We start from the raw sequence: 15,154 nt of genomic DNA on the forward strand, positions 1-15,154 counted from the left end.
TCTAATCGTGCCACTCCCTCCCTGAAACCTTGTAATGGCTTCCCACTGTGCTTAGGCTCAAGACCAGGCTCTCTCAAGTGAATTATGAGGTCCTTGTGGTCTGCACCGGTCTCCTCTTCTTTCTCATTTCATGCCAATGACCTTCTCCTGCTTCTTTTAGGACAATGGGTCTTAAACTCGAGGGTGCATCAGAATCACCTGGAGGGCAGATTAAAACACAAACTGCTGGAATCCACCCCAGAGTGTCTGATTATGTAGGTCTGGAATAGGGCCCGAGAATTTGCATTTCTAACAAGTTCCCAGTGATGCTGGTATTATTGGTCCAGGGGCCACACTTTGAGAACCACTGCTTTAGGGACATGCTTTCTGGCACAACTTCATGTCCACAGTTCATGCTAGTTATTGGTGGGGAAAGTCAACAGCTCTCACCTCCAAGCCCATCCCAGATTATTTATTCCTGGGGCTCTGGCCCACCTGTTCTTCTCTGTGGTACCAAGTGAATTAGGCTTTTTGCAGATTTGCTCTGGTGGCCAGGGCCCTTATTCACTGCTCCAGAGTTCTTCCTTAGGCAACCTCAGCCCTGTAAGCTGACCCCAAGGCCCTCCCAATACCCCTTCTACCAACACAGGGGCCCCTGTTCATGGTCCTCCTAGCTCCCCTGGCAGCCTTGGCCCTCCCTTCTGGGGCAGCCTTCTTCTCTGTCCCCTCCCTGCCCACTAGTGCCCATCTCTCCTCCTCCCTCCCAAGATGACCAGGGCCTTTCAGCAAATTGACCCTTGGTGGCTCCCTCCCTGTGCCCAATACGCAGATTAGGCCCCCAGTAGGATCCTGGCTATACTTGAGTGTGTGTGTGTGTGTGTGTGTGTGTGTGTGTGTGTGTGTATTTTCTTGAGAATTAAGGGTTACTCCTTTCCCAGAACATATGTCTGCTTTTATAATGGAGGTAAATAAAAAAATAGGACTCACTTTGCAGAAATGCAGTTTACAGCAAACTGCCAGAAGACATTGGCTCTGTTAAACAAGAGAGACTTGCAGTTCCAGAAGGAAAAAATGGTATTTTTCAAATTTACCTAGTAAGTCTTTGACCAGTGCACTGAATGGTCCTTCTATCCACATGCGAGGGTGTGGATTTTTTTCCCTCGTGAGGATGATCAATTACATTATTTCTTTTCCATGCTTTGGTTATTTTAAAATACTGTACATTACCAGTTTCTTCCATTTGCTTTTCCTTACAAAGTCCATTAGAATAAATACTCGAGCTGAGCACAGACTTCTTTGTGCTGAAATTATGAGCAGTGAGTGGCCGATGGCACCGACCATCTGTTCTGACCCGTTCTGGCTCATCAGGCCTCGGGAACTATCCACATCTGGCAGGATCCAAAAGAGCCAGCCTAGGAGTGTGCGGAGAGCCCCAGACTGGGAGACACAACTCAGTTTCCTCACTTGTGAAATTAGGGGCAGGATGAGACGACCGCTAGGGTATTTTGGTCTCGTTTTGAGTTCTGGCCACCTATAAAATATTTAATCTGCCTTAGTTGTACATAGCTTTCAAGCACACATTACACGAAGATAGATACCACAAACCACTGAATGGTCCTTGATGCCTTGCCTTGTGCATGGAAATGACCCCTTCAGCTTTTAGGCAATGTAAAGAACTTTAGAGTTTACAAAGCCATTCCACGTCCTCAGTGTTTTTTCTGGGCCCTGAAACAACCCTGTGAGTTACTTGCTGTATTGCCCCCATTTTAGAGGTAAAAAGACTGAGATTCAAGAGCTCTAGTTTTCCTAAAGCTGGGTGGCATGCAAGTAGAGAGCCGGGGCCTGACTGTGTGGGCCCAGCAGCCTGTGCACTGAGCGGCATTGCCTTCCAGCAGGGGCAAGTTTTCACGTTTTCTGTGTTTAAGAATTGTTGTTAGACAGGGTAAGGGAGTCAAATATATGGTAGCTGAAGGGAACTGGACTGTGGGTAGTAAACACACAATAGAATATACAGATGTCAAATTATAATGTACACCTGAAAATTATATAATCGTATTAACCAAGGTTACCCCAATAAACTTAATTAAAAAAAAATATATTGTTGCCACACAACACCCTCCTCACACACAAAACAGATAACAGGCCCCCACTGCGTCCAGAAAGGATTGGAGGCAGTGGAAATTTAATGTAATGGCAAAGTCAACTTTTTTTTTCACACAACTAGGTCCCAATCAACTAGTTCTCAATCAAAATAGAAGTAAAAACTGAGGATGGACAAGCTTCACTCTGACTGTGGCGGTTTCATTCTTTTTACAAAACATTTATCAGAAAGTATTTCAAGCATTCAGAAAAGCACAGAATAACAAACACCCATGGACTCACTACTCAGAATTAGTAAATGTTCACCTTTTTACCCTATTGGCATCATATTTCTTTTAAGGAAATAAAATTCAGCAGTTCCCATTGAAGCCCCTTCTCTCCCTTCTGTGGTGATGGCTTCCCAGTGACCATCCTTTGACATTCAGGTCTAAATTATTTTTAAAATTTTGACATATACATTGGTAGGGTCTACTAATTGTTGAAGCAAGAAGTGCTTTTTCTTATCTTGGTAAAATATATATAACACAAAATTTACCATTTTAACCATTTTTATTTAGGTGTAGACAATTCAGTGGCATTAAGTTCATTCATATTGTTTTGCAACCATCACCACCAGAACTTTTTCATCAACCCATAAAGAACCTTAGTACTAATTAAACAATAATTCTGCATTCTTCCTAGTAGCCACTGCTCTAATTTCTGCCTAATTTCTTTAGGTACATTATATAAGTAGAAATATAAAACATATTTCCTTTTATATCTGACTTATTTCACTTAGTATAATGTCTCCAAGTTTCATTCATGTTATAGCATATATTAAAATTTCATTCCTTTTTAAAGATGAATAATATTTCATTGCATATATAAACCACAAGCTGTTTATCTGTTCATTTATCATTGGACATTTGGGTTGTCCATCTTTTGGCTACTGTGAATACTACTTTGAACATGGGTGTGCAGATATCTGCTTTCAGCTTTTTAGGTATATACCCAGAAATGGGATTGCTGGATCATACAGTAATTCTCTAAGAGTGCATAAAGGTTTCGATTTCTCCACATCCTCATCAACACCTGTGACTGTTTTCTGTTTTTCATTAATAGCCATCCTAATAGGTGTGAACAAGAAGGGCCTTTAAAGGTCATCTCTCAAAAAGGAAAAAACTGAAGCCCTGAGAGGGTCAGGGTCACACAGAGAAGCCAAGGTCACAAGTCAGCGACAGAGCAGGACATAGAATCTGGGTCCTACAATCTTCACCTGGTTCTTTCTACTAAAACACACAATTTAGTTTCTGTTGCTTTATGTCAGAGAGTGCACATCCATGGACCAGAGAGAGACTTCATATTTATTCAGTTTGGTCCTTACTTTTTAAAAAAATTCAAAGTAGTATCATCATTTTAAATGTGGGGGATCTTATATTTTAAAAATCTAGATTTCTGGTTTCTCCCCCCAAAATAAGAAGTTCTGGTAACTCTGGACCAATATTCTTGTATAGCATTTTTAGATGAGGCGTGTGGTCACCAGTTTGTCATAGTCCCCACCATTTCCTTATACCATCCATGCAGGCTGTTTCACTACTGGCAGGTCTTGGTGAATGTTGGAGTTTTCAGCCCTCTGCTTTCCAAGCATATAGATGTTAGGTATTTTGTGTGTCAGCAGACACGTTGTTATGTTTAACATCACCAACTGGTTCCATACTCCCTTACATTGTCTGAATGTCCTGGCTATTTCTTCACCCTGTAAGTAAAGTAATATTGCAAATAAATATTTCAAAATATAAATACTGTCAAGATACATTTGAATAGCCTGACTTGGAGTTAGCGTGATGCCATGGAGAATCACCAGCATGAAACTCCAGAGACTTGGGTGCTCATCTTGATTCTTCCAGGAAATTTTTGAGCAATTTTAGTAAGCCTCTTCCCTGTCTATCCTCTTTGAGCCTGTGTATCAGTTGCAGGATGAAGTTAGGGGATCTCCAAGGCCCCACAGGGTGATCTAGTTTATAATGAAGGTTGAAACCACTCCTGTCTCATGTTGGTAGATAATCGCCTCAGTCACTTGAGCTGCTTCCCCAGGATACTTCTCTGAACCGGCCTTTCCTGTGGCTACCAGCAAACCCAACCTCTGTTTTCTCTTTACTGGCAGGTTAGAAACGATCTGACTGGGGTTCTGTATGGTGAGGACATCGAGATTTCAGACACCGAGAGCTTCTCCAATGATCCTTGCACCAGTGTCAAGAAGCTTAAGGTAGGTGCAGCTGGCCATGGCCTGAAGGACAGACTGACGCCTTGCCCCTGGGCTTCTCCACATCCCTTGACTATGAAGAAGCCCCCAGTTTGGGCTGTCTCCTTTTATCCTTGGCTTCTCAGACTTGGAGAAAAGATCCCAGGAACTGGCTTCCTTGGCTTTCCCCTTGCTTGTTGTCCAGCACTGGCCAATTTTGGAGTGCCAGGTGCACAGCTATGGAGAGCTTACTTGGTGATTTTATATCTGTCAACCTAGCCTGAAAGGCAAGCAGGGCACAAGTGAGCATCATCTCTGTTGCGAAGATGCTCAGAGAGAGGAACTGTTTTGCCCAAAACCACAGCAAAGAAGTACTATTGTTGGGACTGAAAGTCCAGGCTCCTGACCCCCTCCAGTGACACTCACTTCAGGAACAGAAAGGGCCAACTAGAAGTTTGCCTAGTTGTCAGTAGTTCGTAACTGTCATTTCTCCATTCATTCCACAAACTCTCTCAAACACCTTATTTGTGACAGACCCTCTCCTGGTTTCATAGGCACCATCAGGCCTGCTCTTGTCCTCAAGCTGCTCACAGCTGGTGAAGATGACAGATACCTCTCAGGGGTATCAGGAACAGAGGGGCCTGGGAACAAGGGAGGAAGTGACTCACCCCACCCGGGGAGAGGATGCAGACAAGGCTCCAGAGAAGAGACAGCATTTGAGCCTGCCCATGGAGGAAGAGAGAATGGGGGCCTGTAGGAGCCCAGCAGGGAAGAAGGGGCAAAGGTCAGAGGGCAGAACAGCCAAGCTCATGGTGCGCTTGGGGTCGGAAGGAATTCCAGAAGGCTGGCGTATCAGGGATGAGGCCAGGGGAAAGACGCTGTGGCTAGAAACAGTTTGGAGCCAGTTTCCATGAGACCTGAATGCTGAGCTAAGAAGTTGGTCTTTTATCCTGAAAGTGGGAGCTGCTGGGGGCTTGTAAGCAGGTACGGACATAGTTAAAGTTGTCACCTTCTTCCTTTGCTCTCTTCCATTCCCTCATATCCGCACCGAAAGTTGTTGGCATGGAGACTCCAGATGCCAACTGCTGATATGTCCTTTCTGTTTTGGGTGGGTCCCAGGTTACACTAGTCAGAGAAGGTGGCAGTTTAGACTCTCATCTTCCAAAGCCCTCAGATGACATGTGGGGAGACAGAGAGGCCCAGAGAGAAAGCAAGGGAAGTAGAACACCAGTTGTTTGTCACCTGGCTGGGAGCAGATATTACACCTGCATTAACATTTTAGCCTCGGGAGCCTTTGCAGATGAGAAAACAGTAGCTAGAGAGGGCCTGCTGACAGCCCAGGTAGCTGGGGCCAGATCTGCCCGAGCTCTTCCCCACCGTGCTGGGTAGGTCTGAGGGTTAAGCCAGGTTGTGTGGAGACTGGAGAACCCAGAGGGGTGGACTGCCAGCTCTGCAGGGAGCACCTGGGATGGAACTGGGGGTGGAGGGAGGGGCCTGGTCTGAACTGACATTATCCTGCCACATGCAGTGTCTCCCCAGGGTGGGCACTTGAAATAGCTTCCTGCACCTCAGAGGCCCTGCAGAGTTCTGCAGGCTTTAAAGTTTAAAGAGCCTTTGTGTGTGGAGCAGAAGCACTAGTTGAAAGTCTGCAAGAAATTGGGGATGGAACTGGATGCTCTGTTCATCAACCAGCTGACTCCAACAGAAGCAGGAGTGATATTAAGATGAAAATCACAGCCAGTCTTTCCAATGCATTGACAAGTGGCCAGGCCCCTGTGCAGAGCCATTGACCTTTACTCGCTCATTTAGTCTTCTCCAGAGCCCTTAGATAGAGGAAATGTCGTATCCTTGTTTTACAAATGGGGAACTCGTGGCTCAAAGAGGTTAAGGAACTCACCCGAAGTCAACCAGCTGGAAAGGAAGGGGTTGGAATACAAACTTGGATCTGGGTGACACCAGGGCCCAGATTTCTCCTCAGTCCCACGCAGCTGTACTGAGAAACAATTCCAATGTCACATAAGCCTGGGATAGCAAAGCCAAGAGCAACATGCTCAGTCTGTTGGCAGAGGATTCCCTCTGCATGGAGGGCTCTTCCCCAGAACCTGCCTGGTTTCTTCTCAGTGCCTCCTTCTCATCTTTGCTGAATGGTTCCCCTTTCTGAGACTTTTCCTTTCCCTGAATGTTTCATTTAAAATTTAAATCCCTGCTCCTCCCACTTCTACTACCTCTTTCTGTTCATTTCTTTTTCCATTTCACTGTTGGACATCTGTATTAATTTCCCGGGGCTTCTATAACAAAGGACCACAAACTGGATGGCTTAAAACAACAGAAATTTATTCTCTCACATTCTGGAGGCTAGAAGTCTAAGGTCAAGGCGTTGGCAAGGCATGTTCTCTAAAAGGCTCCGGGGCTCTCACATGCCTTTCTCTTAACTTCTGGTGTTAGCCCCAATCTTTCGTTGGACATCTGTATTAATTTCCTGGGGCTTCTATAACAAAGGACCACAAACTAGATGGCTTAAAACAACAGAAATTTATTCTCTCACATTCTGGAGGCTAGAAGTCTAAGGTCAAGGCGTTGGCAAGGCATGTTCTCTAAAAGGCTCCGGGGCTCTCACATGCCTTTCTCTTAACTTCTGGTGTTAGCCCCAATCTTTGGTGTTCCTTGGCTTACAATCTCTGCTTCAGATGGTATCTTTCCCCTTTCTCTTCACATGGTCTTCACATGGACACTAGTCTTGTTGGATTAAGAGCCTACCTTACTCTAGTGCGACTTCATTTTAGTTAATAATGTAATTATGACCCTGTTTTCAAATGAGATCACATTCCAAAGGATTAAGGATTAGGATTCCAACATATTTGGGGAGAACATAATTCAACCCATAACAACATCTGACCTGCTATTCACCTAGTTTTGTCAATTGTCTCTTCCCACTAGGATGTAAGCTCTAGGAAGCAGTGGTTTCTATCTGTCATGGTCACTGTTTTATTCCCCATCACCTGGAACCAAACCTAATTTGCTCAATAAATTTGTTAAGTGTGTGTAAGTAACATACCAAGTCTGGACAGAGAAAGCCAACAGAGGACACAAGGGTAAAATATTTAAGAGCAAAGAAAAGAAACTTCTGGAAAGCTCATAGAAAAAGCGAATCTCAGTTTACTGTGGGATAAGATAAAGAGAAGGTACAGAAGACAAGGAAGGAAACTAAACAGCAAATAGTAGAATTAAAATTTTCATTGGAGGTAGTAGAAAGCAGAGTTAATGCCAAGAAAAATAAAAATCAGTTATACAGAAGACAAACTTGAGATGCTTTTCCTGAATTCAGAGGAAATGGTCAAAGAGACCAATATAATGAGAGGAAAGATAACAGTTATAGCTGCTGGAAAAGGGAGATCCTAAGGAAAAATCAGGACCAAAATCAAAATGAAACAAAACCAAAATAAAAAACAAATGTAGGTACCCCAGTATCAGCGCCCCAGTAGGCACCCCAGTACCCAGCACCCAGATCTTGGTTTCTAATACCATTTTCTGTGAAAAGGCATTAGGGTTCCTTGGAGATATGACTGATTCTAGGACTGGGCCAGGAAATAGTCAAGACAATCCTGGAATATCTTGTAGTGCCAGAAAGTAAGGGAGTGTTCAAAACACTACTACCTCACACTGAGGGGGTGGGTCAGAGGAGCAAACTGAAAGAGCTCCCAGTGGCCAGGCTGGGACATTTGAGCAATAACATAAAAGTGGTATTGGATTATAACCCAAAGTATAAAGTAAATATCCATGAGTCCATATTGATATGCATGATTGACAGGAGAGAATAGACAAATCTCTTATGCCAAAGAATTCCAAATTTATGTAGCTATTTCACACTCAAAGAGATGGAGCAGAACTACCCACTTGTTAAGTGACTTCCTTCCAAAGAATACAGTTTTCGGGGTGGAGGCGGGGTGTTAATTCTACAATAGAAAACTTAACAAACACTACTTCAGCCAGGTAATCAAGGTTAGCATCAACAGTGGTTAAGTCCTGTTGATAGGATGTACCCTTGAAATGATGTGATAAGAAGGGCACTTTACCTCTGTGGTCTTCTTCCCCAAAACCCATAACCCCAATCTAACCATGAGAAAAACATCAGGCAAATTCTAGTTGCAGGCTGTTCTACAAAATACCTAACCAATATGCCTCGAAACTGTCTAGGTGTTCAAAAATTAGAAATGTCTAAGCCAAAAAGAGCCTGTGGAGACATGACAACTGAATCTAATGTGGTATCCTGGATGAGATTCAGGAATAGAAAAAGGACATTAGAGAAAAAACTAAGGCCATCTGAAAAAGTGTGAGCTTTAGCTAATAATAATGAGTTAATACTGACTCATTAATTATAACAAATGCACCATACTATCATAAGATTGTTAATATTGTCTTTGTGATTTTTCTGTAAATCTAAAATTATTCTCAAATAAGAAGTTTATTTATTTTTTTAAATAATAGACAGACTTAAGTGAGCTCAAAAGAGAATTGCTAGATCGGACCGTACAAAATTGCCAGTCTTCAACCACGGTGGAACTACAAAATCAACAATTTCATGAGGAAATGTGTAGACTGTATATCCAGGCTAGCTTGCCATTCCACATTCTAGTGGTACTAAGGAAAAGAGAGTCATACTTTGACACATTGTGGCGAAAGTTTTGAAATCCAAACAGAAAGAAATCTACAAGTATTCAGGCCAGAAAAAAACAAATTTTCCACAAATGGGCAAAAACCAGGCCGCCTTGACTCCTCTGCAGCATTTAATCCCAGAGTCAATGGAGCTGTAGGGAGATAGTCTCCCATGTCTGAGGCTCACATGATGTACTAGCCAGGTGCCAAACTTTACAGCTGAGGTCATGACAGAAACAGCTGAGCAGAGACCACCTGAACCTGTGGAAAGAGAGCTAAGTTGAAACAATTGTTATAAAAGTGTATACAGATGCAAAAATTCATCTTGAAAGCAAACAGACATATACATATAATGCAAAAATAGATACTGTAACGACAGTAATTGAGATGTAAAAACCGAAATTCCATTAACAGAGCCAAAGAAGTGGATGACTAAAAAACAAAACAGGCACTAAACTCCTGGTCTTTCATAGGAGGGACTCCAAAGAGAGCCTTTTGCTTGAGTTTCATTATTAGAGCAATATAAGCTAAAGAAGGCTTAGAATAGCTGAGAGGCAAATATACTATAATGCAAACAGAAGCTTAAACACACATGATAAAAGCAAAGAAAATCTAGTCTCTGTATCAAGAAAACAAAGTAAAAATGAAAACCAGAAAAAGAAGAATATAATTGCAGACCAGATGTAATCATCCTGATCATAAATTCAAATAGGTCAAACTCCCTATTAAAAGGCAAAGACTTTCAGATTGTGCTTTGAAGAACTAACTATAGCTATTTACAACAGGGTGACACAGAAAGGTCAAAGACCAAGCAAACTAAAATGAAGCAAGAATCCCAGTGTTCGTATTAGAGCAAAGAGAATTCAAGGTTCAGGTGTTAGGGAGAGTCGTTTTCTATAGATAAGAGTACAATTCACCAAAAGAGTAACACACTCATAGACCATGATTGCTCTAAACTACATCTCACCGAGATATATAAAGAAAAGCCTCTTAGAAAATACAAAGGGGAATTGACAGGAACACAAAAGTATTGGGCGCCATAACCTCTCTCAAATTTGGACCGATCACCTAAGTGAAAATAAATGAAAACATAAAGGATCTGAATAATGAAATTCATCAGGATGATTCAGCCATGCTGTATCAAAGTTCTTCTAAAGAAAGTCAGGAAATAAAACCATCTCTGTGATGAACACCCTTGGCCTTTAAGCTCATTAGGGCCTGTTCAGAACAGGGGCCTTTAACATTAACCATTGCCAGACTGGACTAGGAGGTCACTCCGTGCAGGGGCCAGCCCCGGGTGTTTCCTCAGTGCTACGCTGAAGCATTGGCGCCCTGTGGAGGAGAGCACCAGGCTTCAGACATCTCCCTCTGCTCATTTCAGTTGTTTTATCCGCCTTTCCCGGAGCAGCCCCCAACCCACTATTCAAGATTCAGATTACAGGGAAAATCTCCCTATTTTATAAATCAGCTGATTAGCAACTTTAATTTCTTCTGCGACATTAATTCCCCCTTGCCATAGCATAGTCACATAGCATAGTCACAGGTTCCGGGAATGAGGACATGGACATCTTTGGGGGGCCATTATTAAGCCTATCACTGGAAAACCACAGAGATAGGTCTCGAGGTGGACCGTTCACAGCTTTGCTCCCTGGGAGAGTCCTCGTGGGAATTCCGTCCCCATCCTAGAGGCTGGGAGCTCAGCCTGTCTGCCTGAAGCTGCGGTTCATAGGAGCACCCTGAGGAGACACAAAGCTAGAATATTGTGCATCTTCCCAGCAGGCCAGTTTTCCTCAGAGACATGGGAAGAAAAAGCATTATTTTTATCTTAAGATAAACATAGATATGTTATTGGAATGCTAAATATACATGAATTTTTTAAACAAAATAATAAACTTTAAAGAAATGCCATGCTTCGCCACTGAGCTGCCATGGGCTATTCTCTCTTTACTCCCCTCCTTAAGAATGTCTGTCTCCTGCTTCGCTGCCTTTAGGGACATTTCCAGCGAAGAAAAAAAAAAAGTGTAAGAAAGACTAATTTTAGCTAAAAGAGAGTACTCATTCTAGGTGTGGAATCAGTCTGTTAGAGCCAGGAGGGACTCTGAAATTCAAACAGCTTACCCCAGGTCTCACAGCCAGAGAAACCCCCTTCACCTGTGTCCACTGCCCCATGTCAGGCCACCTCCCAGCCCACATTATGGCCAGCTTCTAATAGCTCCGCCGCCCAGGGGCTCATAGCACCTCATTTCTTTCTACAACATTGCACAGGGTTTCATTTGACTTTCCAGCATCCCAGTAGATGGAGTGGGTCTGTGGGGCTGCGCCCCTGAGAAACCAGAGAGCTATTGAACGTGGGCCAAGACAGAAGCAGAGGTGGTAGGAGATGCCAGATAACCCAGAGGTCAATGTCAGAGTCAATCTTGACCTTCGAGCAGGTCCCCACCACACTCTTGCCACAGGAAAGACAGCACAGGGTGACCTCCTGCTTTGCTGATCTTTTAAATGCATGCCAGCTATTTGGATGTGTCAGAATTACATCTGCCACTCAGATCCTCTCACTTCAAAGTTGCAGGACTTTTCTTCATGAGTTGTTGCTACACACTGGATGCTGAGCTCCAGCAGCTCAGGCCTGGTGGGGTTGACTTTCTCAGCCTCAGAGGCACTATGTAGGCAGAATGGTCAAGCAGTCAGGCTCTGGGGCCAGCCCGACCTGGGCAAGGCCAGTGCCACCACTTCCTATCTGTGTGACCTGGTGTCTCAGGTTGAACTCCCTCGAAGCAGCGCCTGAGATTCTTGTGAAAGCGATTTACTGAGAGCGTGCTCAGGAGCAGGGAGAGAGGTAGGATGAGGTTAGAGGGGAGGTGGGCCGGAATGCTGTCTTGGTGGAGACCCGGGGGTGTACATACTCCACTTCGAGAAGCACCTCAAGCTCTTAATAGTGCTCTCCAGGCCCCCACTAAGGATCCCAATTCAGTCACGTATCCCTTTGTCCTCTCCCCGACCCGGGGATCCCAGGCTCCAGCTGCACCGGATGCTGGCTTGTCTCTTCTCTCCTAGACTTTGCAGCCTCTTGCCCCCTCTTACTCACCATCTAAAATCGGAATGGGTGTGAATAGCTCCCTGCATCAGGTAAAACTTGGCTCCGGACTGAATCTTTCTCTAAGGCCCACTGATGATTGGGGGGCACCAAGGTGAGAACACTGGTTCTAGGGGCTGTGCAGTCTTAGGGAAAGCTTTTTGCCTCTCTGGGAAAAGGTTGAGTAGATCAGTGATCCCTTGAGCCTCATCCAATCCTAATGGTCTGGGAGCACAGACAACGTGATCCATGCAACTTGGTTGTCAAGGCAACAGAGACACTAAAAGGTCCACAAATGGCAGAGCTCGTTATTTATCTGTCAGCAGGTGGTCAGGCGGTCAGCCATGAAGATGTGAGTCCCTTTATCTTTTCAAGAAATGGACATGGTGAACCCAATCAGTGTCTAGGCTTTAGGTTAGCAGGATATTCTTGCAGTGATGATACCAGCTTCCTGAATAACCAGAGTGGGCCAGGCTTTGTGCTTGGTGCTTTACACAGCATTCATTCACTTCGTCATGCACTCAATACCTATTTATTATATGTGTGCTATGCCCTATGCTAGAAGCTAGGCACCCAGGGATGAATCAAGTTACCCTCGGTCCAGTGGGGAAGACAGACAAGTAAGTGGACTTGTGCCATGATAAATGGAAGATGGGATAGAGATGGTCTCTCAGAGTATAGGGTTGCCTAAGATAAGGCATGAATGGTGTGTAGCCACTATCCAGGCAGAATAAGTGGGGTGGGAGGGAAGGACATTCTGGATGGATGAGCTTTCAGAAGGAAAGAGGGGATAGAGTTAGAAAATGAATGAATGAATGAATGAATGAATGAGAAAATGAATGAGTGAATGAACAAATAGCAGACCTGTTTTAGAGAACTGTAGGTAGTTCATTCTTGCTGCCATGGAGGAGTAGTGAATCGTGAGAACTAGTGAGAAATGTGATTAGAGAAGTGCACAGGAGTCAGTAAAGAACCTTCAATGCTCTACTGAGAGCTCAGGGTTTGACCTGTAAAGGTCAGTGAGCCATGGAAGGATTTTACATGATCACATGTGAATCTTGGAATTGTCCCTTCATCTACTCTGTGGAGATTAGAGTGGATGGGGCAGGACTAAAGGTAGAGATCCAGCCAGGAGGCTACTGTGGTTCACTGCGTAGGGACTGGTGGTGGCTAAACACAGGTCATTGGGGCTGCGGGATGATTTGGGAGCTATGAGCAGACAGAACCAACAGGCCCTGGTTATGGCTTGGAGGAGGAAAAGGAGTGACTCTAAGATGACTGCCAAGTTTCCCACCTGGGGGAGTGGGAGATTGGTGACACCATTCTCAGTGATGGACACTCAGAGGAGAAAGGGTCTTGTTGGGAAAGATAGTAAGTTCAGCTTGGGACATGCTGAGCTTGAGGTTCTGGGAGAATCCAAGAGGAGGTGTCCAGTGGGCAGCTGGAGAAAAGTCTAGGCTGGGGAGAGAGATTATGCAGTCAATAGCACAGAGAGGAGTTGTGGCTGGGGAAATGAATGAGGTTGCCCAGGGAGAGTGATGAAGGCAGAACTGTGTGGAATACCAGTATTTAGGGATGGGCAGAAAGATGAGGAGCTGATTCTAAGCAGCAGTGACCAGGAGGTAGGAGTGAACCAGGGACAAGCATCATGGGAGCCAACAGGTGGGTTTCATTATCATGAATCCTACAGCCGCCTCCAAGTTAGGTAGCATTATTCCTCTTTCAGAGATGAGGAAATTGAGTCACCAGTAGTATAGTAAGATCCAGGGTCATGCAGCTGGTCTGTGGTGGAGCTGAGATTTGAACCAAGGTCTCTCTGACTGCAGAATCCAATAATCTGTTTCTACTATATCATGTTTAGCAATACAGGGCTTGCACAAAGTAGATGTTCCATAAATGTCAGATGGATGATGGATGATGGATGGATGGATGGATGGATGGATGGATGGATGGATGGATGGATGGATGGATGGATGCTGTTGGCAGCAAGAAATGATAAAAAGATTTCAACAAACAAGCAGAAGGACCCTGGGGTGTGCCTAGGAGCATGTCCACAGAACGGAAGCAACTTAGAACTTTTATAGCATTGCAGACATGGTGATGACAAAGGCTTGCCTTCCTTCAACTGCTCTGTTAATGATCTTTTAAAGTCCTTTCAGAGCATTTTTTTTCCTCTTTCCATTCTTGCTTGCAAACGAAGGATGATTTTAGAATCCAAGCCTTTTTTATTTTGCTAAAGTACATGATGAGTAAAATGGCCTCCCAGTCAGCACTTTCCAATTTTGAAAGATGCTAAAAACTGATCTTTAAAAGCATGTTTCTCTTCTTTATGCATCAAAGGTCCTCGAGGCCTGTTGGAGAGGATAGAATGAACCATGGGAAGGTAGCACCACCTGCAAGGCTGAGCCTCACTGCAGAAGGCAGGAAGTGACGGAGGTGGAGGACAGGCATGCAGGCAGAGCCCAGCTGGTCTCCTGGTGGCTGCCCAGCACTTCCTCCTTTAGCCTGTTCTCTGTGGGGTAGGGTCCAGCCTAGATTCCCACCCCCTTGAAAGCAACCAAGGGCCCCTTACCTGAACCAGGAGGGATCCTCAGACAGACACTGAATAAATGTTTGTTGAATGAATAAATGAGTTACTGGAGCTGTTGTACAACATATACCTATTAACCACATTGAGAAGATAATAAAGTAATAAGTAACCATTTATAGAGCTTTCAAATGTAGATTTTCCTTTGAAATAAAGATGGGCCAGGGGATGGTTATAAAATACTAATACTAGCTACACTGTTGGGCATTTACTATGTGCCAGGAACTGTGTTAAGCATTTTAAGGGGTTTATCTCATTTAGTGCCCCCAGCAACCCTGTAAGGTCAGTACCATCATTATCCTCAGTTTGTAGGTGAGGAAATTGAGGATGTGATGGGAAAAAGAGCCACCTGAGAGCCCCCCTTGAAGTTTGTTGGTAGAGTCGAGAGTTGAACAAAGGTCAGAACTCAGAGACTATTAAATTTAATCGAGAAGCTTTGTGGGTTCCAGGAAGGTAGAAAAGCCTAGAATACGGGGGAAGGCTGGATCTCGTTTCTGTAGACACTGTCCTAGGGACCCAGGAGGCTCCCTTCTCTCCTCTG

General features: G+C 44.3%; 1 protein-coding gene across 1 annotated transcript in view; it reads left to right on the top strand.

Moving 5' to 3' along the window:
• The window catches only part of GABBR2 (gamma-aminobutyric acid type B receptor subunit 2), a 332,110-nt gene that overhangs the window by 161,565 nt on the left and 155,391 nt on the right, over positions 1 to 15,154 (top strand). Inside the window, exon 4 of the mRNA XM_006911541.1 lies at positions 4,223 to 4,324. Within this exon, the coding sequence (XP_006911603.1) occupies positions 4,223 to 4,324 (102 nt within the window). The remainder of the gene's footprint in view (positions 1 to 4,222; positions 4,325 to 15,154) is intronic.

The sequence above is a fragment of the Pteropus alecto genome, unplaced genomic scaffold (assembly GCF_000325575.1).
Source record: "Pteropus alecto unplaced genomic scaffold, ASM32557v1 scaffold114, whole genome shotgun sequence".
Taxonomy (NCBI): Eukaryota; Metazoa; Chordata; class Mammalia; order Chiroptera; family Pteropodidae; genus Pteropus; species Pteropus alecto.